General features: G+C 38.1%; 2 protein-coding genes across 8 annotated transcripts in view; one reads left to right on the top strand and one right to left on the bottom strand.

Annotated features, from left to right (window-relative positions):
• LOC135221108 (uncharacterized) overlaps positions 1-22,874 on the top strand; it is a 61,189-nt gene extending 38,315 nt beyond the window's left edge. For 3 of the 6 annotated variants that reach the window (XM_064258919.1, XM_064258920.1, XM_064258921.1), the window contains 5 exons: positions 12,901-13,136; positions 13,450-13,684; positions 13,800-14,025; positions 16,201-16,421; positions 21,142-22,874. In XM_064258919.1, the coding sequence (XP_064114989.1) occupies positions 12,901-13,136; positions 13,450-13,684; positions 13,800-14,025; positions 16,201-16,421; positions 21,142-21,318 (1,095 nt within the window). In that variant the 3' untranslated portion in view covers positions 21,319-22,874. Of the gene's footprint in view, positions 1-5,514; positions 5,692-10,626; positions 10,684-12,900; positions 13,137-13,449; positions 13,685-13,799; positions 14,026-16,200; positions 16,422-20,575; positions 20,691-21,141 lie in introns of those variants that run through there. The other 3 variants (XM_064258925.1, XM_064258922.1, XM_064258924.1) reach the window with 3 other exon arrangements.
• A 46-nt stretch (positions 22,875-22,920) lies between these two features.
• Positions 22,921-27,134, bottom strand: part of LOC135221106 (atypical protein kinase C-like) — a 35,237-nt gene continuing 31,023 nt past the window's right edge. For both annotated transcript variants that reach the window (XM_064258917.1, XM_064258916.1), the window contains exon 12: positions 22,921-26,715. The gene's annotated coding sequence lies outside the window, so the exon portion shown is untranslated. The remainder of the gene's footprint in view (positions 26,716-27,134) is intronic.

Genomic DNA, 27,134 nt, shown 5'->3' on the forward strand with positions numbered 1-27,134 from the left:
CATTAGTTACAGAACCCCAACTCAAGTTGTGTATTCACTGAGGTGCTGTATGGGGACATCAACTTCATTAGCGCTGAGAGAGAGAGAGAGAGAGAGAATATCATGGTGCCATTGAGAGGCAGGAAAGGCAAGTAAATGTGTGAATGGGGAATGGATGTGTTGGCTGTCGTCAGCTCCTTTCCCCAGTGAGAAGCCTTTTTTTATAACTGGTGTCGATCGTTAAGCTCGGAGCCCTAACTACAGTCGCCCTAATACTACTACTACTACTACTACTACTACTACTACTATAATAGTAGATTCACATCAACCGTGCATCTTTGATGTCTAGGCCCAGGCCCTTACGACGCTCCTGATTATGGCTGTTGATAAGCCAATCACGGGGCTGGAAATTCTCCTCAGTCTCTCTCTCTCGAGAGTTCACGTGGGCAGGATCTATGTTCCACCTCTCCTGAGGGATACGTCTTTCAAACGTATCCCTCAGGAGAGGTGGAACACACATCATCCTGCCTATGTGAACTTTCTCGAACGAGACTGAGAGAGTTTCCAGGCCCGTGGTTGGCTTATCAACAGCCAATGAGGAGCGTCATAAGGGACTGGCCTAGACATCAAAGATGCACGGTTGATGTGAATATACTCTACCACTACTGGAGGAGGCAGGAAGAGGCGGGGGTTTTGGGGGGGGGTCAGGAGGGGGGAGGATTGAGGAAGTAACTATAAGGAAGGGGAAGTAGTGCCTTATCGTTCGGAAAAGCAAGTCGCTAGGAAAGAGGTAGTGCCTTTATCGTTGGAAAAGCAGTCGCTAGAAACGAGGTAGTTGTATGATAATGAAGAGGAAGAAGTTCTGGTGGTGTTAGGGGAGGGAGGCCAAGGACGTGGGAAAAGTGGAGAGAGAGAGAGAGAGAGAGAAGCCGAAAATTATACCTTGATATGAAATCAACTGCATGGGTGAATGGTCAAGTCGCTATCATTCCTGTATCGGCTTCTAAAGGCGTGAGTTCGAATCCTGACTAAGAATAGATGTGCTTATCATATATATAATCGTTTGAGAGTACATGGATAGCCTATGTGAATGACGCAGTATGACGTAACGGAAGTTTAGCGCACGAGTTTCATCCACGATTCAGATGAAGACCAAAGTAAAAGCATTAAAAAAATCTTTTTTTAATTGATTTTTTTTTTTTTTTTTTTTTTTTTTTTTTTTTTTTTTATTAGAAAGAGCAGACGAATTCATGCGGTAAACGGACACGAACTCTCTCTCGCCGCCCTCTTTCGAGACAGGCGAAAAAAGGACCCATGGCGAAGAACGCTGCCGAGGTTTTGGAGTGTTTCGTGAGGTTCCTCCTCCAAAATGGAGCTTAGGATGCGGTCAGGGTTACTCCTCTCCTCTCCAGATCATTTAGATCTGATAGCAAATGGATTCGTTGCTGGAAGGTCTAACGTGTTTCAGTTGGCAATGTTGGTGAAGTTTTTTTTTTTTTTTTTTTTTTTAAGTTGTGTAATATTCGCATCAAAAGAGACCTCCGATTATTTTTAATCTGATCTTTATAGACCATCAGAAGTTCGAATTTGATTGCACAGTTGCCACCTATGTATTGTTTATTATTATTATTCCAATAAATATCTTCACATTCACAGCTTTCTTCAGTGTGATAATTGCAGACTCTTTTTGCCCTGCAGTTAATGTGTGTGTAACATTCTGCATTTACGGTTTAATTATAAACTCTTTCATACGAAATTGCGTAAAGTTGCCTAAATACATCTTTGTTATGAGAGGTTAATGATTGTAATGTCATTTTTATTTTTTTTATTTTTTTATTTATTTTTTTTACCAGGATTCCGAATATTTTATGAAATGTGGAAATATGAAAGTGTCTGCAAAATATACATCGATGAGAGAGAGAGAGAGAGAGAGAGAGAGGGGGAGGGGATTTGTGGGGAAGGGAGAAGGGGTGGGGGGTGCGAACGGATTTCTTTGAATGTGTGACCCATAAAGTTTCTTGAAGATCCTATAAAGGCTAAAGTAGATGTCATTTGGAGCGGAGAAATACTTGTGGCGTCTTTATGCCTTCCAGGAAGGAATAAGGGGAGAGAGAGAGCGAATCAAGATCAGCCAGAACACACACACACACACACACACGACCTTATCATCTGGAAACCAGAGTTACCCTCCCCTCCACCCCCAAAATCCCCCACCCAATCAAATATCCCTTGCTATTCCCGTCACGTCGATTTTTTTTTCCCCCGTTTAAGTCTACTTCCAATTTTTTTTTTTTTTTTTTTTCAATATTATAATTTTTTTCCCGGCAGACTCCGGGTTAGTTTATCTTGAGTTATTTTCAGTATGCAGTATATTTTTTCTTCGGTAGTACTTCTTATCCTCGTTCAGATTACTGTGGGCCTTAAGATTTTCGAAAAGTTTAAGCCTCCCTCTCTGGTCTAGAGATGTGGTTTGGTTTCATGTGATTCGTAAACCGCTGAGGTGATTTGCTGGAAGGGAGTCGAATATTCAGCAGTTAACTAAGCAGTTTCTCTCTCTCTCTCTCTCTCTCTCTCTCTCTCTCTCTCTCTCTCTCTCTCTCCATTTGTATCTGTTTCAGAATTATTATTTACTACATCTGCGTTCTGGTGTTCTCTTATAAAATATTGCAGAAGCCCTGGAGTTCTCTCATATTTTTTTTTCTTGATAATTATTATTGTTTTGAACTTTGAAAGCGACTGTGAGCTTGTCACCTTTCTTTCTACCTGAGAGAGAGAGAGAGAGAGAGAGAGAGAGAGAGGCGATAACTAATGTTCTGAATTGTAGACTGCCCCCATCCAAATAATAGCACCACTTATTATTATTATTATTATTATTATTATTATTATTATTATTATTATTATTATTATTATTTCAGATCCCAACTTTAAGAGAGACAGTGGCCGTTTGCATAATGGTCAAGAGGTGACCCAGGTGGTAGAATTCTTTGAATTCTGACCATTCGTCCCCTGAGTTGGCAAATTTGAACAGAGACGAGTTTTTTTTTTTTTTAAGCCATTATGATCGGGGAAAAGAATTGAACTTGTTGCAGGACCGTCGTAAAAGTTGATCCGGCGAATAGTTGAGGAGCTGGAAGAATCCTGTCGATTCCAAATGGAATTCTTCCTTCTGGATAAGGACTGAGGGTCCTATTAGAGCTCCACATGAGACCTGCTAACGAAAGGTCTCGCTGGGTAGAGCCCTCAAGGGTATATAGTTGTTTACTTCATTGTAGCTCCCCGAGGTCTCATTGATAATTGCACGAGAGAGGTACAACAGAGACAATGAAAATATACATTAATAATGATAATAATAACCAACGACCAATTAAAATCCTTGCTTGCCGACATGCCCACCGATTGTAAATTAAGTGAAGATTCTACTTGTATATATTAAATACCGTTGAAACTGCTTTAATATTCAATAATAATAATAATAGTAACACGTATTATGTCCTGTTAAAAAGGATTGCTGTTTTTTTAAGAGGACGTCCTTAAGAGAGGGCCTACTTCCTTCTAATAATAATAATAATAATAATAATAAGAAGAAGAAGAAGAAGATGATGATGATATCTTTACTGATAAAATACTCTCCTCAACAGTTTAAATTTCGTGTCGAATTTACCTCAAACCAAACCCCGCACCCTTCCCAGAAAACTCGAAGAAGAGAGAGAGAGAGAGGAGAGAGATGAGATTGAGAGAGAGAGAGAGACGAGAGAGAGAGAGAGATGAGAGGAAGGTACGTGAAGAAATCCTTCCTCCGAATACGCAGGACATGTCATTCACCTCGTTCCCTGATTGCGAACGAAAGTCAACAACCAAATCGAATGCATGAGAAAGATGCCATCACTGACCGACCTGACCTTGCCTCTCACATTGAGTGGCACGCGATCGATCCCTGCTTGAGCAAAAAGCACTTTAGGCTCGGTTTCTGAAAGGTCTCTTTCGTGCTAAGAGTCATGACAAACTCGTAAGGTTTTATTTTATTGTTGTTATTATGGTGATAGCTGCATTACTCCTCTGTGGAAATACGTCTTTTAATGGTTCTAAATATATTATTGTCTTCATTCTTCACAAACGACAGTCAAGGCTATAAAAAATCTAAGAAATATCCCACTAACATACTTATTATTTTTTTTTTTAATTCGATGCACCTTTTTCGAAGAACGAAGGGACAGTCATGAACTCCACAGAGTTCAAGGTGAAGGTTACAAGCAGCAAGAAGACAATCTACATTACGAATTTTTTTCTTTCTTTTCTATTCGTGATTTGTCGTGATCTCGTGATACAATATAACAACAGTTAAGGCTGATGAAAAGTGGAAACTTCTCTCTCTCTTTTATTCGCATGCAACATTCTGGTCGAAGCGAAGCAAAGTTAAGACTCCGTAAATCTGGTGTCAGCGGTCCAAGTGGCGATTGTGTCGTCCTCCAAGAATTTTGATACAATTAAGCCCTCCCCGAAAAAGTAAAGATTCTCTTTTGCCTTCGCATTCACGAGGTTCTTGCCTCGTACCATGAAATACTTCTGTCGGGCCAGATTTACACTATATCCGCTCTTGCTTGTTCTCTTACAACACAGGGTTGAGTCTAGGAGTTTCAGCACCTGCTTAAAGCGTGAGGGTAGAAGATTGAGAGAGAGAGAGTTTACAAATGTGGTGATTGGGTAATTTGATAACTGCGTCTGCAATCCTCGTGTGTTGTTCTACTTGCGGTTTTTAATAGCACTGTTATGTCTGGTGTGAATTAGTACTATGTTTGGTGCATTCAGCTGAAGTTTGTCATTTTATTCTGCTTTAACCTATTTTACAACCGTTCCGTATTCGTATTTTGCTTTAAGACCCATGAAATGCACTGCACTGTAAAAGCAAATTTCCCCCTAAAAATAAAATAGGTTTTAGCCTACCACCTCTCCAAAAAAATTCTACACATCCCTGTTTTGAAGACTTGGAATGTAGTCGAGATTACCTGTTACTGAAAGCATTTTGTGATTGAACTCCTTCTGTTTGTACTCAGTACTGTCTATGTACATCTTTGGTGATGGTTTTATTATATGAAATGAATAGCTACATGGCTAGTACTAGTACGCTTTTATGGTACACAATTCTGTATTGTGTCTGCGCTAGCGCAGTGAGCCAAACTAATCGTATGTTCTTCATGTGATAATCACAGCTAATATATAACAACAATTGCACCAATGATGACGGATTGGCTTTCAAGATACGTATTTAGAAAGTCACAATGAAGGGTCATTGGGTAGAACTCCCAGCCTTTCTGGTCTGTGGTGAAGATGAAAAGAAACGTACAATGAGTCTAAAGATGTGACTCTCTGGTAATAGCCGTTTCCGTATGGTAATACGTACTTTGTTAGCGCCATCTGTTGGTTGCTGTTTACACTGTACCTGGGAGATGACATAACTTCTTGTTTAACCTCTATATGATCCTTAGAAGTGTAGTTTCCAAACTAGCTACGGAGTATGGCCAAGTTCTCAGTGTTTGCCATTAATGGATAAATTAGATATTCGTACATTATTTTATTTTGAGGAAACTTGTTTTATTTATATTGTGAATTGCCTGTTAAACCTAATTATCTACCACTCTACGGGAAGTATTCCTCTCATGTTGAGAATAAATGAATTATTCAAGTGAAAAGTCGAGTCCTGGGTTTGATGCCGATGTGAGTTAACAGTTGGTATATGTATCTATAATTGTACGTGCGGACTGATCCTCTATAATATTATTTAATTGTGATATAAAGAAACGCCTTAGACTCGGCGAACAAGAAAGTAGTCTCCCAATGTTCTTCCCAGAAAGGAGTCTCCAAGGCTGGTAGGAAGCCTGGTTGCTGTGGCTGGTGGCATTTTCCTTCGTATGATAGACAAAACGCATAATCATCACGATACGCACCACCATTTCCTTCTCCTCCTACCATTCTTGGGAGTTCGTTTATTACGGCGATATCTAAACGGTATATCTTGGCGCGGCTACTACCTACATCAAACGCGAACCAGATGATTTCATCTGGTAGTATTATCGGATTTTTGGAGTAGTGAATCCATACAAATTTAGTCTTAATAAAAGCTTTCTGCCTTTCGATTTGTAAGTAGATGTGACAGCTATTAGTCTCTCTCTCTCTCTCTCTCTCTCTCTCTCTGAGACTGGACGCGGTATGCTGACCGATGATTAGGAATCTGGGTTCGAAATAAGTCTAACTCTCCTCCTTCCATCAGGCGTCAGCCAATCGCGTACACCAATTCGTAGGGAGACTGTCAGACATCACCGGCAGCAGCAGATCTTGTTCCCCCGTTCTGGGCTCAATTCCAGTCCATTGCCGACCGAACGGAATTGCAGGATCTGACATAAATCTGCCGGGGAATGAGTATTATGGAAGGGGAGGCGGTGCAATAATGCTGTCGCCTCCAGTGGTGGGTGGTGGTGGTGGTGTCTGTTGGTGGCTGAGGTACCGGTCGACTCGATATATACCTGGTGACAGCAGCGGCTGCCTGTTTGCTTTGTTCGCTGATCTGTTCAGTTTTTTCCCCCCATTTTAATGTTGGGTAAACATTCTCCAGCGTTATTTCAACTTTACGATTGAGGAGTCCAAACGGTATTAATGTTATTACTGTGACGGAGAGACCGGCAAGAACAGAAATGTATCCTAGGCCAATGTTCGAGGATGGCGAATAGATTTCCCTATTTTGTAAGAAAACTTGCATCTTCGCATTGTTGTGGAAGATACAAGAGTAATAAATTAGCTTTGGACAAAAACTAATCCAATCGGTTAACTCAAGAGTACATGGTTTCCACACGACATTAGTGATGTTGAATTTAAAATATCTTAAAAAACATTTTTCACTAGTAGTTTCATAGTAAATATTACATATCCCTCATCAATTTTGGTACTGTCATGTGAAATTTGTTTTTATTTATATATATTTATCAGAATTAAGTAGAAGCAAAAGCTGCAAAACTGTTCTCTTATTTGAGGGTTGTGACTGAAGTGGTTTTAGTCAGAAGCCATTTCGTCTCCCTTTTATTTTTCTATAAAATAATAAATGATGCACATTGTAGAAACTTTTATCATAAACAGTTGAGAAAATTATAATTATCGTGTACTAACGCGTTCAATAATATCTGTTGTCAACAACGAAGCTAAATTTAGTCTGCGTAGTTTTCCCAAGTTGTCCGCCGCCCTTCCGCCAGCCCTTATACAAGTTAGCTGCGCTTAACCTCCCATTTTCTCACAGTCTGCTAGATTTAGCTGTAGCTAAATCCGGAAATGGTCCCCGGCGAGACAGACATAGGTGGGCGGGTTGAATAAGAAGCGAGGGTGGTTGGGTGCCGGTGGGTGGGCTGATGTCTTCAAGGGATGGGCGTCGGGGGGAGGCGAGGGGGAGACGTAGGTGGTAAGGGCGGTAGTACTGTAGTGGTTAGCGGGAGGGGGGATAGCTGACTGGCAGGGTACCGCCCCTTGGAAAATCAATAGGCCTATGACGCATTGAGCTATGACGTCATGAAGGTCGGACAGTCAAACCTCCTCTTTACGAACTTGTTACAGTAAGTCTTGACTTATAGATGCTGGAAGGGAGGGAAAAGGCTACTCTAGTACCATTTAAAAAATATTTTTTTGCATTGACTATTAACAAAAGCATTCCTAAGCGGCTTGACTGTTTTAGTTTCTCGATGCATAAAGTGACTTATTGCTTTTAACCAAGTACAATTTTTTGAGGTGGTTTTTACTGAAGTTTGGTTTTAAAAAAATAAAGTGGAACTCCACCGTTTTCTAGTCTCACGGGATAATTAAACAGTTTACGTTAAGCATCTTGGGAGCCGTTAGTTTGGAATTAGTGGCAATTACTCGAGGATTTTGCCGTCGTGCTTGCTAGCATCTTGAGCGTATAATCGCATTGGTTTGTTAAATAGTTATAAAGTCACCATACTATTAAGTTAAGTTTATCTTTAATGGATTTCTTATCATGATGACTTAGTTTTCCACTGTAAATGAACTTTTGATAACCTGGGAGATTTGGGAAGTACAATTTATTCATAGTCAATATTAATTAAGTGCTGCCTTAATTTAAAGGGTTTTAATTGTAACAAACCTTCTTCCGACTATGCATAAGATTTGGGAAAAATGGAAGCGGCGTTGAGACATCCTTTTGAAAAGCCATATTTAACTTTTTATTACAGAGAACATTCACCAAATATATGAACATTAAAACTGTATCTGAATACTTCATCGCCACTATTAACACAACCCTGTTAAATTTAGTGGTTCAATTGAAATTTGCAGCAATGCACATAGTCTAATGGTTATCGACGCGTGACATCCAATGGTTCCCGGGCTTCAGAGGTTGGGCGGTCGATAATGGTAGTGTGCATTAATGCAAAGAATGCGATATGCAGAAGCACAGGAGACCGAGAGGGAATAATGAAGAGGAAGAGGGAGAGAAGTGGGGGTAGTAATAGGAATTAGCAGTCTTCCTCTCTCTCTCTCACTTTGGTAACCTCCACGAGTCTTCCTTCCAGTCCTGGCCCCTATCCATTTTCCTTCTCCACCCCTCCCCCTCCCCCTTTCCCTCCCCATTCCACCCCTTTCCTTCTCCAGTTGAAATACGTCCACATGCAATGTGGGTTGTACCCGGTGAACTTAGAGAGAGAGAGAGAGAGAGAGAGAGAGAGATCATCACCAACGCGGCGGTAGTGTTGTCACTTCCAAAAATATTTCTCATGATCCTTGTGATTACAAGATTCTTTTTATCCCGCCGTCCCTGCTGCTGCCTTGATGGTGACATTCTAATCAACCTGTTCACCATTGAAAGATACATCCATTATTTTTAAAAGCAAAAAAATGAATTTAAGGAATATAAAAATGAAAGAGAAACTAGGAAAACAGTGCCACGATCGATTTCCACGTTCGGGCAACGCCTGCTTTTTGGTTGTATAGCCGCGGCTTCACTGTGTGTGCGCGCGTTTGTGTGTGTCCGAAACAGACTGTGCAAAGGGCTTGGGACACCACGTGGAGAGAGAGAGAGACCCGGCGTTGTTGAGAAATGGAGAAGAGTTAGCATCCAAACCGGCTTTTTGCGCTATGGGTGTTGGGGGGGCGTGGAGGGACGGTCTTGTCTAGGGGACTACCATTACTATTACTACTAGTACTACCACTGCTACCACGCTATAGTCTCATAATCATCCTTGGCCCCTTTTATCGTACGAGCTCGTCGGGATGTTCGCTTCAAAATACAAAGCATGGCGATGTATGCATAGGGTTGTCATGCGTGTAGAATGCAAATACGCCCGCTTGTGATTGGTCATTGTATGTGGGCGTGAGTGGGTGATGAGATTCGAATTCCACGGCTGTGTGGGTTACTACGCATTTACCCGCCACTACTACCAAGACTGCAACCCCCCCTCCCTCCTCCTTCCCCCATCCCGAGACCACGCTAATGTCTCCGCTACCTGGTGCATAGGGGGTAAAGTTCACAAGCGTTTTACGTGTTCGCCTTTGGAGCAGCGTTGCCGAAATGCCGAATTTTCCCCCGATTTGCCGAGAAAAAACTCTTCAGGCGGAGAACCAGACCTACAATGCCGAGAAGAAATCGGCCTCCTTGTTCATGCCGAGAACAACTCGGCATTCTTCGAGGGGATTGATTTATCGTCTCCAAATAAATTTAAATACTTTTTTTGGTTTTTTTTTAATAGTTAATGTCTTTTTATGTAAGCTTGGGTAGAAAAACTGATTATTACTACATTATTATTACATAATATATGTGTAAATATTCTTTAAGAGATTCCACTTAATAAGCGTTGAAAACGTTCAACCCTTCAGTGACGGTAAGGAACCCTTTATAATTGTAAAACACGAAACCGAATAGTGTTAGCAGTTAAATACCCATGATATCATATCTTAGTATATTATGTGTGATTAGGAATGTAATTCAAACTACAAGGAAAAAAATCAAACTGTAGATAAAACTAGCAAGATTGAAATAGCTGTAACTTTTGTAATTATAATGTTATTGAATTTAATGAGTTACATGGTTGTAAAGTAATTGTAAGATATTTGATATTGTTTCTATTCATAGAATTGTAATTTGATGATAAGACATGTGATTACATTATAACTGACATGAACCATGTAGTTACGAGTGGCGTAATTACTATTCCATCACTGGTGAATCCAGGAGCTAGGCTTCATTATGGGGTGGGGGGGTGCCTTGGGGGGGTTAAAAGAAATTAGCATAAAACAGGATATAAAATCTGGAATTAGTAAAATATATTCTCAAACATATTTATACGCTGATATATGAAAAAAAATAATAATTTTTTTTGTTTTATTTATATAGCCTATATGTTCTATAAAGTTGATTTATAAAACTGAGTAGGTTACGTATCTACCTATATTTTGTGTGTAATTTCTATGTTTTATAAAGTTTATCTACAAAACTTAATATGTGTATATCATTGTTGTTTTGGTTGTAATTGTGTATATACATAGCTAATATATACTTTTGTTGAATGATGATGAATATAAATCGATCAGGTGTTGCATAAGATTGGTTTATTTTCTTAAAGTACCCCTGGGCCATAAAATTAATTCCGTTTTCTATAAGATGCTGATTTTAGTATGCAGAGCTATCGGCAACGCTGCTTTGGAGTGTCTTATAAGGTAATGCTACTACGGCCAAAGTAGGTACCTACACCGGCGGTTGGGCCAACCACGTTTGAAAACGTAATGACTACTTGAGATGAGAGAGAGAGGTATGTGGGGGGAAGTTTGAAATGTGTAAGTTTGAAATTTAACCGTGAAAGCTCCGTGTCAGTGACCCCGTTTAGTATGGATGGTCTTCCTAAAACTTGTGTGTGTGTTCGGGCTTACTTTATTTTTATCACATCCGTTACATATTTTTTTTTTCCAACATCAATCTGTTTCTTCTACCATCCTTTCACTTTTCTGACTATTTAGGCACTTAACATAATCTCCTTATTCCCTCAACCACTTATGCTATGGAGCTTTTTCCATTCATGTTCAACCTCTCGCATAACTTTCATAACGTGCTTGTTTAATGCACACACCCTCTACCTTTTCTGTAGTACCAACACTATTCTTCCTCTGTAAGTCCTTCCTACTGTAAAGCCCATTATATTTCTCGGAGTCTCCTTTTACTTACAGTGGACCAATAACTGTTATTTATTTTTCCACACTGGACCAATAACTTGTCTATTTTTCCACAGTGGACCAATAACTGTTATATATTTAAAGCTTTTCTCCTTTTAGAAGGGGATGGTGCCAGAAGGCATTGAGCCTTCCAGTTCTCAGCTGATGCTGGCAAACATTGGCAACCGGGTCAACTGGCGGGATGCGGTTGGGAGCAAACCGCAGGCCTAGTACTATGTCATGAGAGCTTTGTCTCCCCTATACTATACACATATTCCATACGTGTACTATACACAATTTCTGCTGGGAGAGAGGGGCACCAGAAATTTTAGAATTTTTCACACTCGCATGGGGTTGCCACTTCGAGCTCGGAAATACAGAACATGGTTGGATAAGGAGGAAACGTTGTGGCAAGTGGAGCTATGTTTCATATTTGATGAGGGCTGGAAGATTACTTCTCAATTTGTCGGTTATCAGTGAAGTCACAAGGCTATAGAAATTGAAAACTAAATGACTTGCTGTGACATAGACAATGTCACAGCAAGTCACATACTATACAAAATAAAATGCAGGAATTATTTCCACTGCTAAAATACAATAGTCATTGAAACTATACAAATTCCCAGTGAATCGGGGAAATAGATTGGATATACGTAATCAGTCATGTACTTTGAAAATCATGATGTTCAGACAGTCAATTACAGAATGAATGGCGATCTATACAGGTTCAATACAGAACGAATCTGTATTTTATAGAATGGGTGGCAACCCTACCCGACTCAAATTCAAACTGGAAGGCAGAACGCTGATATGCGCTTCCCAGTGTCAGTCTGTAAATAGATAATAGGATTTTTAGGAGCTGTAGTTTATTAATCTATTACAGAACACACATTTCATATAATGATTCCTAAAACTCTCTCATTCAAAAAGCATCCTGGACTCCATCCTTCTAGATGTGACTCTGTCATATATATTTACTGAATTTCTACAAGCCTGTGTACAAATGTGTATTTTCCATGTGGAGAAAAAAAAAAATTTAAATCGACATGATTCCATAGGTAATTAGTCACCTTGCCCTGTCAATGAAAGTAATTAGTGAGACCAAAGGGACATTGTGTATCAGTTTGTGTCCTTTTAAATTCCTTAAGGTCTGTACTGTTACCTTTGCAGTGAATGTCAGTGAATCTGTAAATTGCTACAAGGGATTTTAATCCTGCTCACCAAGGATAATTTGTATGGCTCCATACACAGAATTGAATCTTTTGAAACTTTTAATTTGACATTTTCTTCCAAATCTTTGCCATGTTTTTCTTGCCCGAGAGAAATCCCTGATAGGCAGTTGCTTGGATCATCTGTGGCTTATGGGAATATTTCATGTCAGTTTCTCTACCTGGTGAAATTGACGTTCTCCACAACCTGTAACCGTGCTGCGCAAGTGGACTTTTATATATTTATCTTATAACGAAAGAGGTTTCAGATTACCGTACAAAACTTTTTAATTATTTTTATAAATCTTAACATGTCTGTGCATTTTTTTTTTAAGATTCTTTCCATATACTAGTAACTTTCTTTTTTGCATTACAGTATATATTTTTTTTTACTTATATGTACTATCATTTGTACTAAAGTTCTTTTCACTTTTTGTATTTGATTTCCAACTCGGGAATCAGGGTTAGTTTAATTTATTATTAATGTTCAGAAGATAAACCCGATTTTTTTTCTTTTAAGGATGGTGTGGAAGTGAAAGAGGATTTACCGAAGAAGGTCCGAGCAGAGGATGTTTGTACAATATCAAGCGTTCCACCACCACATCCTCTTCCTTATGCTGTCTACGATTCCATGATGATGTCATATAGTATGTGGCGGTCCTATGGGTTTGTACCGCATTCTTGGCCTAATGCACCTCTCCTTACCAGGGATGGCAAGCCATTACCGCCTCCTCCACCAGCATTTGTTAGGGACAGGTGAGTTGAGCCCCTTCATCATAGGTGTGTACAGTAAAAATATCAGCTGGGAGCTTGGGTTAGATGAACTAAATTTCCTATATAATTAATTTTTGAGGTTTAGTATTTTTTCAATTTTCTATGCATATTTATTATCATTACATTACATCTAAGGTTTTTTTTCAATTTTCTATGCATATTTATTATCATTACATTGCATCTAAGGTTCATATGATGGGTCAAAATATAGATTTACATGTTATGATTACTATAAATCCAGAAGTTACGCAATGAAAATGAAAAATATTAAAAGATTGGCTTTTATTTTTTTCAGCGTACCAGCGCAACTCCCAGCTTACCTTAGCCAAGGTCCACCAGTGCTTGCTGATCCTGGGCGAGTGGTGCCTCTTTCAGACTCTCAGAAGTTTGAACGCCATTTCCAGCCCAATGTTGCTCTGGCTCCCCCAAAAATGAGAGATAAGGCAGCTCGAGAGAGTCTCTGTAACAAAGATATCTCTTCGAGTAGACTTATCCACGATGTGCATAATGAAAAGATTGCACTTTTGTCTGTAAGTTGATAATTAGTTTTGTATAATTGTGATATTGTTTGTAACTAGGTAACCATACAGTGCTGTATTATTATAGACTGGTAAATGTTCAAGATTAACTCTTGTTTTGTTTCAGCTTGAGAGAAATGAAGCAGAGTGCATCAAGCAAGAAAATTCTCCTGCATTGCCAGGAGTAACCCTGTCATCACCCATCTCCTCACCAGGAGATAGATCTACAAATCAACACTACCACCAGCAGGCAAGAAAAGTTTGCAGCCCAGATACAAGTGGTCACCATCCAGAATTAGAATTATCAACTACAGATTCTGACACAGATTCAGTTGCATCACTTGGCAATCGTAGTAAGTGATTCATCTCAAATAGTGTCTTTCATTATTAAGTTGCCCTTACATGACTTCTGATGTATTAGTTCAAGATCAAATACTAAACATTCTAGCGGGCAAATGGATTAAGGTGCAATATTTGTGAATTGTTAAAAGCAGGGTAATTCCACAATAGGCATCAGTTTGTTTAAGCCGTATACGTAATCCCGTCTGGGAATTGGTTATTTTGTTCAACACAAGGCTACTGAATTATCCCCCTATATGACCTGTCTGTAGATTATGCAGTACAACATATTTTTATAAGTGAAAAAATTTCCATCACTAGCACCAGACACAAATCCTAAAATTTTTATTGGATTCTACAGTATTTTCTGGCTGACTAGTTAATTATTTTGAAGCTGCAATTTATCAACAGAAATTATTCAACTGTTTTATAAAAACATTCTTTTATGTAAAATTTGTGTATGTCGTCTAGTTAAAGTATATCTTTCTTCTATAGCTAAACCCCTGAATAGCAGCAGCTTAGGCTGTAAAGCACTTTTCATATCCCACTTGTTCAGGTGAGGAGAAAGAACTGTTTTAGTGTATACAGAACATACATGTACCATGAAGATCTTGCTAGTCAGGTGCATATGTTGACAAATTTTGACAATTGCCAGTTGACAAATCATTTGATAATTGCTGGTTTACGTTTCATGATTTTTCTGTAGGTAAAAATTTGCCGTGGATCTCTGTCATTCGATATACACAACATGCAAACTCGCAAATTTACTATGGTACTCTCACAAGTAAGAGTAATCCAGTACAATGCACATCATTCGTAATTAGAAGCTGTACTTTGTAAATGTTATTTCTTCATGGTCCAGTGTTTTGGGAATAATTTGTGAAAAGCTATAGATTGTGGAGAGGCCCTCAAGTGTTGTGAGGGCATATTGCAGGTGGCTCTTTACTGAATTTTATAAGCTGCAGTGTAAGCTTCATTTTAGCCACTAATTTTTTAACATGGGTCTTGAATTTCTGCCACAGATATTCGTATTAGTGCTGTAATTATACATTCTTAGAAAATACCTAAAGCATTAGTCTGTAGACACTTCGTTGTTCTTCAGAGTTGTAAACCTGTTGAGAGATTTCAAATTTTCAAAATGCTTTATGAATCTCATTTTTTGTGAAGTATTTTTTTTTATTGGTAGTCATAGGTAGGGGTAATCAGATCACTGAAAGAGCAGAGGATAAAAATTACTATACATTAATGATGTAGTTGTCAAGTTAACCATGTTAAATTGTGAAGGAGTCTGAGAAGATGAGTTACATACGGGTATGGTTAAAAGCTGGTAATGTTCCTATGCTCGGTGATTGTCAGGATATAATGCTTTCATAATATATTCTCTAGACCTCAAAGTCCAGGTGTAAAATCATAAAAGATTATTTCACCATGAGAGGTTAATATGAAAGTCATCCTGCATCACACTGTAAGTGAACAGATGCACTATTTGAACTCGACTTTGGAAAGGTTAATTAGATAAGATTATTAAGTATATTCTTAGCTCTTCCAGGTTAACTGGAAGGATTGGCAATTATAAATTATTTAACAGATAACTCTTATCTATCCAAGTTGTTACATAATGAGTTTGTGCAACTTGTCTTAAAAATCCATGGCAACATTTTGAAACTATGGCTCTCTGATTTAGACAAATTGTCATAATTAATGAAAAGTTACACTAAAAATAGAACACGCTGGTATGAGTTACGTTTTCACAAAAGCTAGGCTTTGACAAAATCCCGTTCATGAAACTCCCATCCTAGATAATTATCAATTCATACACATTCAGACAGTGTTGTAATATTTGGGTGGAATAGGGCAGACCAGAATGAAATCATCTTGACCAGGAAAAATCTGCCTGATATTATTCTGGTTGCAAACAGGAGTGTTGAATACTTCACCCATGTTTACACAGTCAGTAGGATGTTAGGTAACTCATTGCTGCAGTAGTAGTTAATGCCATTTTTAAAAATGAGTTTATTACTTTTTACGAATCTGTAACTTTAAATACTACCTGAATTGAAAAACAGAAGGTTGCAATTTTCTTGCAATTAGTGATTTATTGATATCGACAGCATTCTTGATTGCAGTCAGATGAAGTATAAGGGAAGTTGAATTCTGTAAACTTTGACTAAAACCCACATCATTTTCAGGCGAAACCGTTGAGGAAGCAGAGGCTCTTCTACGAGGATGGAGTGATAGAGTAGCAGCTAATCAAGTTAGTAAATTAATAGCAGGCCTGGTTTCACAATTGGCTGCTCAAGATCGTCAGATTGCAGCCTTGAAGCAGCGTAAAGATATACAGATACGAGATCACAGCCAAACATTAACTACCATGCGAAATCAGTCTTTGACAGCAGCGCATGACAAGAAGGTAAGCAGATAGTCAGTTGTCAAGTATAATTTTAGATTTTGTGGAGTATTGCTGCCACAGCAAAGTTTGTACTAAGTGGAAAAATTTAAAAAATTATTGTTCCTGTCAGGATGCAAACATTGTGCCTTATGTATATGGAGTAACCTCCTGCTCATGCGTTGGACCAGCTGTGTACTGACTAACCAAGTGTGGTACCCGTGTAGAGAGAGGATGCCCATTCTCACCTAACAGATGCTTCCCGATGTTCTTTTGGCTGTGATATAGACTGAGACATTTGTTCTGTTGTGCGCTTGCTATTCCTTTGTACAGTGGAACTTCAGTTTTGTACTAAATCTGTTCCAGAACGTCTCACAAAGTCTGAAATGTTCGAAATCTGAAACTATAATTCCCATAAAGAATAATGTAAATCCAATTGATGCGTTCCAGATGCCCAAAATATTAACAAAAAATACTTGGAGAATAAACACATTTTACTTACAAAAACAATGAGAAATAAATGTAAATGACTAATGAAATGGATAAACATTTAACATCACTCTTACCTTGTTAGACTCTTGTTTACTGTTTTAAGACAGAAAGGAGGGGGGTTGGGAGGAGAGGTTATTGTCTGGAAAGGTAATCACCCTCCAGAGGGCCTTCAGGTATCAAGGACCTATCAGGGGTTACTTCCCCACTTTGTTTTTACTGGCAAGAGAACCAACTTGGGATAGTCACTGGACCCCTGTCGCACAACAAAGCTGTCCAGAGTTTCTGGTGTGTGTTAAAATTTGCCTAGAGTGAAACGAGGTATTGTCATCATTATTATTATAAAGGATTAGTTTATCTAGACCTCTGAGCCTAATAAAGTTCTTCTGGGAGTGGTGGCATTGTCATTAAGCATGTTGGAGACACAAGCTACATCATCTTTGTTGGGATGATAATTCTCCAAAAATTTTTTTACTTCCCTCCACTTTGCAAACTGTCCTTAATCACCGAAGTGCCCTAAAATTCACTAACAGCAGCACATCATGTAGGCATTTTCTTACTGAGGTGAGCATGCTACATCCTTGCCTTTTCACAAATTTTCTCCTCCAACACTTTGCTGAGAGATCTTTTGTAAATTCTATATTGTTTCTTGCCTTTTTTATGGAGCAGCTGTCCCTTGGAACTTTCTGTGACCCCATGATGGCTTATTTAGCAGTTGCACTTGAATAAAAAAGCACAAACAACAACTTGACACAAAGGCAGAATGGGTCACGAGAGAACGTGGGATGCTTTGTTTGGGTGCTCTGTACAGGGCCTAGTCATGAGGTGGGCCCTAGAGGAGTGTTTCTAGGTGCACAAAATCTGAGGTTATGTACAAAACCTTAGTCAAAATTTTGTCAGAAGTCTACAATACCAAATGATACGAAAACCAGGGTGTACAAAATCCAAGGTTTGACTGTATTATTTTTGTGCTTTTGTGAATAATACATTCTCCATGCATATGTATGTTACTGGTGCCGTTTGTGCTGGAAAGAGTTAGTAAATATTTTTTTATGCCTTGGTACTTAGTTCTTTCTCATGGAGAGCAAACAGGACCAACATTATTTTGAAATGTCATGGTCAACCTTGTAGTCATTTTATGTTACCTTGAGAGGTCAGTCTTGGTGGGGATAAGTGTCCTTGTGATTCTCCTTGCCCTGAATATATTGAATGGCCTTTCCACATTAGGAACATTATGGTAAGAGTAGGAGGAAGCCCAAGAAGGATGCTTTATCTCGCAGACACATATGCTGAGAACTTACAGATCTTTCTCTTCTCATGGGTTCATCCTCTTTTCCTCCTCTCCCAGCACTTATCTAAGAAGTTGAAACTGCAGTTTCTGAAGTCAAATACACCTTCACCCAGACAAGGAATAGTTAAATAACTGAAATCTCACAGCAACTGAGGAAGTTCTGGCATTGATTAAGCATTATTGGATTGCCTTACTTTCCACTGTTTTTAGAACCCTTGGGTGAACAGGACAAGCAGCAGTGCAGTTCACATCCTAAAATGTTACTAGAGAAGGACAAAGATCCTGAGACCAGAGTGCAAGCTTATTTTCTGAGTACAGGACATGGTAAGGAGGTGACCAACTATGGGAGGTCACCTCCAGGGCTGAGTCCCCCCTGATAGTGCAGAGGACCCTCCAACCCATCCACGAGCTCATGCCATGGGGACTTTGAACACCCCCCTCACCTTCCAGAACTTCATGGTCCAGCAGGTAATAGAGTCCAGAAGTCTTAAGCCATCGGACTACCTCCACCTCATTCGACTTATGGAGTGTTGCCCACAAGTCCTTTGACACCATTTCATTAGGACTTATGGTAGTAAAAGAAATTTAATTATTGGGAACTGTCAGGGTTTCCCATGGTTAATTTGATTACTTTGATACAGTTTTCCCTTTCGCAACTCGGCTGATGAACTTTTATACCCATGTACAAGCTGTGACCAAATGGGCTCACACAAGTGATGTTACGACCCCCCGTTCTGTTAATCCATAACGTGTCCCCTCATGCCCTTCTATGAAAATGGGAAGGCAAGTAGAGCCTTTTATCCAAAGTCCTTGTTTGCATAATCTATACAAGGCTGCTGACTGACAGCTTCTGCCTCGGTGGAGGGTAAACTGGGTTCTTAGAATCAACTGATATGACTCAAATTTGTCATAAGCAGAGCAGGGATAGAGGGAATTGCTGTACTGCCCTACCCTCCAGGGGGATGCCATCCGTGTTTAGTTAGTGCACTGCTGGTCCAGTGCATTTGCAGGAAGGGGTACACATATATCAAAGGCTTTGGTTTGTGTACTACAAAAAATACAGTTTTCTTTTTCATATGCAGGTTAAGACTTGGAAGCCCTCTTAAAATTTTGACAGTATCCGAAATGTAAATGCATAAAGAATTTAGTTAGTTGTATGTCTGTAGGTAAAAGGCTATATATACCTACCCTCTAGTATACTGTGAATTAATAGTTTTTAAACAGTACTTTTTTTCCCTATGTCCCCTATATTATCATGCAAGTCAGAACATTTGACTGCTTTCTAATACGATTACTGTATAAAGTTTTCTTGGGGAATCTTTAACATTAACCAAGTCTGTTCTTTTTTTTTACATTTGTTATAAATTGTGCTTGGAAGTAGATTCCAAGGAAATTTTTAAGCTTTTGACATCTTGACTGTACATACTCATTTGAATAAGAACGTTTTAAAAATTTTGGTAAATTTTTACAAAAGTTCCAACACCATTTTTCTAAAGTAACAAAAGTTCCAACTCCATTTTTCTAAAGTAATTATGTATTTTCATGTGTTTTGAAGGATTAATGATAGTGATGCATTGGGGAAATTAGGTTTTGAGTTATCTACATATCTACACCTCTACTATATTCAACAAAGTTGGGGACACTTTGAGAATGCGGGGTTTTGGGTGGGGTAAATCACCACCGACGCAAAATGGCATTTGAATTAATGAATTAAAATGAGGTAAAACAATCATAGCTTACCTAGTCAACCATAGTATGGCAACGTAGCCTAGTGTACTTGTAGCCTAACATCCCCAAACTGCAAGGGGGTGGCAGAATGGCCTTATCCACAATTTAAGTTCTTGGCAAGCAGTAATGTTGTGCTGCGCACACGCCTCGGGTTACGGAAGGTTAGCAATGAGGCACATACAATTTACACAAAAAATACTAGTCTATCTACTTACAGCAGCAGAAATCGTAAAAAAAAAAAAATTAAGTTCTGCACCTCATATAAATATTTTAATGAGCCTGCAATACTAAATGTAGTTGTAGGAGGCAGCCAAGGGATTTGCCTTTGAAATGGTTCCCTTGCTAATTTTATTCCTACGTTGTGTTTTTATTTAAGTGTTTTGTTCCTGCAATAATATAATAACTATAAATTCTTTGCCAATCCTACCATTTTGTAATGCTTCCTGCTGCCACCTTAAAAGAAAATTCTAATTATGGCTTGTATCCAAAACAAGATGGTTGTGGCTCCCCTACAGTATCCTCGCCGTAGTCGTCAGAAAATTATACCCTCTCTAAACTTACATTGTTTATTACTTTAAACATTCCACTGTTGCAGGTAATACTCGATGTTGCCATAAAAAGTCAATGCTTTTTCATAAAAAATGGGAATTGACCAAAATAAAAATTACAGGAAGAACATAAACTGGACATATCTTCACTCCATCAAAGACTTGAACCAAATGGCAAGAGAGAAGTCTGACACCTGTAAGATTTTCTCCTGGTCATCTGACTCCTAGACATACAACGTAACTAACCACAGTGCAATTTTAAGGGAAAAAACTCATAATACAGGGGACATAGGGAAACAAAGTACTATTTAAAAGAAAAACAAACTTGCATCAGAGCACAGACTGTCATCGTTAAGCTAAAACACTTAGAAATTTTTTGAGGATTGTTATATTTGCATTTATATCTCAGATATGGTGAGTTTCCCCAAAAATTATTTTTAGACAAAGTTTACTTATTTTTTATGCCAAATGCATCTATAGTATTATAGAATAAGTTGGAACTGTTGTAAATACTAATATTTCTTTGCTAACGCGAGCAATTTCATAGGAATGCGAGTCTTGACATTTCCTCGTATATGATTTGTAGTTAAATCTTTGTAGATTTATAAAAAATAAATACATATGAAAGTTGGGAGTCTGTCAACAGCAATTTCAAAATAACTGTATTGTTTTTATTTTGTTTTTGCAGGTTCAAGAACAGTTGCGAGAAAAAATTAGTGTGATGGAGGGCGACATCCGAGCATCTAGAGGTGAACTTTGTCCACACCCTCCTTTATCTGTGATAACTCTTACAACTCCTCTCAAAACTGAGCACGGCAATGTTGCTATAAAGACTGAGCCCATCGATGTTACCGACACGTGTTAGGCCGCTGCTGCTGAGCACTGGCTCGTGCTGTCCCCAGTACCGCAGAGATGGTTGCAGTACAAATGTGGCGCTGATGTGCCGCCCAGGTTGCTTGCTGCTCATGCTGCTGCTGTGCACCTGGGCCTAGGCTGCTGCTGCGGACCCGCAGTCACTAATTCTGTGGCTGCGGGTGGCTATCCCTCCACCAATTGTGTGCCATGGGCTACTGGGTGGGGTGGAGGCCGCGCCATGATCTCAGCCCGTACTCACTGCACGGGTCTTACTTGGTGCTACGCCACAGCCATGTGTCAGATGGTGCCACTAGCGTACATGGTGCTCATGTCCTGAGGTGTTTAGCCCCTTTTGGTGTACAGAGGTTATGTGGCACCATCCTGGCACTAGGACGCTCTGGGGGCCCTGGGAAAAAACCGTTATATCCTAGGGCCCAGGTAAAGCAAGTACAAATGCATAAGTTAACGAATCTGCTTTGTTGGGAAGGTTAAGTATAAAAAAATTTTAAAGATTATATAAATGGCTTACTATAGTAAGTGAATCGCCTGTGAGTAGTGGTAGTGTGTTTCCAGGATAGGTCCCCAAAAGGCCTGGTACACTCAAATCCTGCTGCCACCTTTATAACCATGCACGCCTGCATCAACCTAATGATGATCATACCCGCATCAGCTGTGCAGTGCTGAATCAAGTCAGATGTGCTTTCAAGCATCTCATGTTGGTGGAGCACCAGCTTAGCGCCATGACCAGAGACCCACAAAAGTTCGGCAGGCTGCCCTTAAAAAATTGTTGCCACTTGAGAGATTTATAGTTATACCAATGAGGGTCTCGTGTCTTGGCGCCAACTTTGGTTGCTTATTTGTGTTCATCTATGTAACTAGTTAATTCTTGTGTAACGATTAAATCTTACACTGTTATTTATAATTCTCTACTATGCTAGTACACGTGCAACCGTCTGTGTGTATGTGCGTGTGTGTGGACATAGGAGTGCCAAGCTCCTTTATACTTCACCACACCACTTTGACCTGGCGGTCCGTGCCAAGTTCATCTTGCCCCCTAACTTACCCGTCATTTGTTTGTAATAAATACATAAGGTTATTTAGGTGACTCATCAAGCAAAGCTTGGTCTAGGATTTTATTATTTTTGGTAGAATTGTCCCTCGTGTAATCATGGCGGTTGTGTTGGAGCCGCCGTGGACCATTGTGTTGTAGCTGCCAGTGTACACTGCCTGTCAGCCACACATCATGTATCCTCTGCAAGGTGTTCATGTGAGTGACAGGTGGGCAGCATAACGTGAGGTGAGTCCGCCACTAAACAGCATGGAAGATTACGTTGGACATGTAATGTCTGTGGCATGAGATGCCCATTAGGCTCTGAGCCTTGCGTATGTCTTCATCATGCTATTCACTCTCACTGCCTGGTGCTATCACCACCAACAAGCCAGGTATGCTAACTGCGGCACACTTAAAACACATCCCAGTCAGTCTCGCAGTTGTGACACTCCAGAAACTTAAAATTTGTTTGTTATACTCAATGGGTGGCACTCTAAAATAAACTTAAAATTGTCTTGCTTGTGTTTTCTTGGCCTTTCAATGGATATTAAGGAAAATAAATAAATGAAAAGTTTTATTAGTAAATTTTGTATACACAGGATATTTCAGTACCTAAAAATTATGCCATATATCAAAATAGTATAACCTGCTAACAGATCTCTTCGAGTTAAGTTTTTCAGTTTCAAACATTCACCATCATATGAGCTGAAGACCTCAATAAATACATGAACAAAACTAGAACTGTGAAATAAAATTTTGCCTAATACCTGATTTTAGTAGGCAATAATATTAACAAGAAGCTTTAACATCTTATGTGATTAAGACATGAAAACTTCTAATTCATATGAATAATTCAAGATACGTTAATATGGAGAATTTTACTGCAAGAAAGTTTTCTCCAAAAATTGGTTTTTGGGGGGTCTTTCCCACCCACTTTCAAAAGTGCTTCTCATATTACTGGAAAGGCTTTATAACTTCTTTCAAGTGAACAATCCAATCACACTCAACAAACAGAGATGTAACTTCAATTCTTGCAACAAAGTTAAACCAAAGAAATGCTGAAATATTCTAAACAAAAAATATATATTACTACAACCATTCGTTGCTAAAACTGAAAAGTTGACTAGCTTGATTAAGTGAATAATAATATTCAACAGCTTCTGTTCCAAAATGCCTTTTCTAAAGAAATTCCTTAACTTATGTGTTTAGATAGGTCTTGCAAGAACCTCCTGAAACGATAAACAAAATGGAGTAATATGTACTATCCCTGGACTCATTATTTACGTTCCTTAGTATAGAATTAGAACAGAACAGAACATTACTTTGTTCCAACATGAAAAGAACCATCTGCTCAAGTGAGAAATTGTGGTTTTTAAATGACCTGTCCGACAATATGGTGGTTTCAAAATGACCTGTCTGACAATATGGGATGACAATAAGTAGCACTGATTATGTGAAACTGAAACTGACAAAAAAAAAAAAATTTGTACAAGGAATCTTAATTACCTACTGTCCAAGATTCCCCCTGACAAATATACTCCAAATTCATTCGTAAGTAATGAGATCTAGTATTGAACAGAAACCTGTTGAAACTACTGACTTTCCAAGGCTTTCCCTACAAATATACTTCAAATTCATTTGCAATTAACAAAACTAGTATATATGGTAACCTGTTGGACTAAATGGAATTTAGCAATTAAAAATTTTCTAGGGCACTGGGAAAAAACTTCTCTCCTATTCATTGATTCCCTTAATTTGCACTATAACTGTATACAAAAATTCAATTTTAAATGCATTCATATTTTCAAGCTAAGCACAAGATAATTTTATTTTAAATTACTTTTGATAATGGCACTAAATCTTTCAACATTCCAATTATACTGTATTACGACATTAAGAGTTGAACCTGAACGCTGACTTAACACTCAACTCTCAGAAGACTAGTACAAATGGTTTAATGCCTATAACAAATCTTATAAATTACAACTTTAATAACTGAACTCTTTTAATTTAAACAGCTGTCTGGATTTCAATGACAGCAGCTGAATTTGTAACTTGAAAATTACATTTAATAGAACGCACACTTTAAAGGTGGCTTTTCACCAGTCCACTGAAACAAAGATCTGTTTCTAACATGCTGGTAGCTTGTGTCTGCCACATGTAACTACTTGTTGCAAAAAACAGCAGTATGACAATAAAATGCTTGGTAATTAATTGAGGATAGTAGTTTTTCAAAACTGAAAAGAGGACTAAAATGAATGCAATATTAAGCCTAAATATAAAACAATATTACAATTATATTCTCAAACCCTACTATGGAAGGAGAGTATTCCATAAATAAAACCAATGTGACAATGTTATTGAAAAAGCCTGACAATCTAGTAAAGTAAAATGATTACTTTTGGTCCCAAAAACTTACCACAATGTTTTTATTTGAGGCCTTGGATGAAAAATTGGGCATTAGACCATTCTTAAACATGAATTTTAAGTAAATTTTGGAGGGATACTTCAAGTTAAAGCTAACCCAAATTTACAAAAACTAGTTATTGTACATAATACAGTGGTTGTAATTCAAAACCAACTAAGTTTAATCACAAAGATGGGTGACAAGATAGTTGGCAGATAAAGGTAACCGACCTTTATACATGATGATGATGCTCAATGTTGAAGACAAATATATTTTAGTAGTCAAATGGCATAGGTATTTTTTTGTTCCTTTACCAAAGCAACTTCAACAAACTTAATGCTTTGGTCTCTGTAAGGGGGAAAAAAATGAAGAGCACCACTGACACAAAAATTAATTTGAGAAAAAGGAATAAACATAGATAAAATGGAATGCTTCTGTGCTAAAAAATTAAGTTTGGAACATTGAACATTAGCCTCAAAACCACAAAATATCTCTTGAAAACTCAATTTTAATAACTAAAATCATTTCAACAATATACTGAATATCAATGACTTTCCTTAATTAAGATAGTCAAATTTTACTGTATTTAATCAAATTTTACTGTATGTAAAGTTTAAAATACAAATGACACTTAACTTTCACATATTCCACCACTGATACTAATCCACAATTGACAGTGATAAAGCACCTCTGACTGTATAAGCATATAACAACAGATTTACAGTCTGATGGAATGTTCACAGGCACACTAACACTCAAGACTCAAGACCATTTACACTATGGTAATTAACACTGCATACTATTACTCATTCACCCACAAAAGGGGCAAAAATATATTTTACAAATAAGTGGAATGCACATTCTTTTTAGTTGCCACAGATAATTTACACATCCTTGTGCAAAAACTGAAAGTTAAAGCAACCGAAAATCTCAATCATGAATAGATTTCACACATTACTGATATCTTATAAAAATACCAAAATAATGCAAAAGCCACCCCTGTGCATTCCTGTCTGTCCTTGAAAAAGACTATGTACAAAATTATCAATATACAGTACTAGCCACTTTAATGTGTTAACCGAAAAACCTTATAATGCAAAGGGTGTTTTAAAAAATATTTAGTATTTCTAAGTGTTTCAACAAAAATTTCCACTGCTGCAATCTTCATCAAAAAGTATACATTCCATCAAAGCTCCTAAACCCATTTAGGTAAAAATATTCAATTGAAAGAATGGAATGTCATTAAATTACTATTTCATGGTTAACCAATTTTGATCATGACATCTGTCTTTCTTGAAATTCATTTTCATGTATACTAACCAACTTTTCTTTACACAATATGGTTTTAAAGTATAGGATAGAATAACAGTACTTCAATCACATGATAAATGTACAAGGTAGCTAAAATATAGTTTCACCTGGAGTATCCTTTAAAAAGTACTTGACAGTATACATATGTACAATCTGTGATAAAACACACAAAACCCTACTGGATCTCAAATACAATACTGAACTCTGTGTCAATTCTAAAACAAAATTACCAATCCCTGTCAACGTACATACCCTATAAATACTTCTATACATAATTATTAAGATCACCATATTAAGTTCAAGCTCATAAGTGCAACAACATAACTGCAGTTACTGTCCATTAATATTCAATATAAATTGCAGTGAAACAGACCTGAACTGACATTGCTGTACAGAACCCTCTACTATTTCTGTCACATAGTACATATTTCACATAAAAATAAACATCTTATTAACAATTACAATGTTGGCCTGAGAAGTTCCTCTGAGGCCAAATGGCAGATAATCTATAGTGACTAGCATCTTTTAGCTGACTTGTGTCTAATGCTAGTCATACCACCAGAGACAAACACTTCTTTCTGACAGTGGAAGAAGCTCTTTTACCATCAAGGTGTGGAAGTCCATGAGATGTGAAAATACTGAAAAATGCACAGAAAGTATGACTTAAATCAAAAGGAGAGTGCATTGTAACTCAAACTAACTTAAGTTATATTCAAAATTATTTCCATTTTTCTTTCAATTTGCTTAACAAACCAAATTAAGGGTTAAAAGTGAATACCTATATAGGTACTACTGATTTTCAAGATCTGTTATATAGAGTGATGTCCTAGTCATTACTAATCCCTCATATATAAAAAAAACATTTTTTCCTTAATAACAAAAAAAAGCCTTAAATATACCAAATTTGTAACTAATTTGTATTTTTCATAACTAACAAACCTGAGGTCTTAACATTAGGATTTACTAGCGCCAAGCTGGAAACCGGTAGAATTAAAATTACACTTGTGAGATCCAGGGACTAATGGCATCTATACCAGGTCACGGGGCATGTATACCC

The sequence above is a fragment of the Macrobrachium nipponense genome, chromosome 2 (genome assembly GCF_015104395.2).
Source record: "Macrobrachium nipponense isolate FS-2020 chromosome 2, ASM1510439v2, whole genome shotgun sequence".
NCBI lineage: Eukaryota > Metazoa > Arthropoda > Malacostraca > Decapoda > Palaemonidae > Macrobrachium > Macrobrachium nipponense.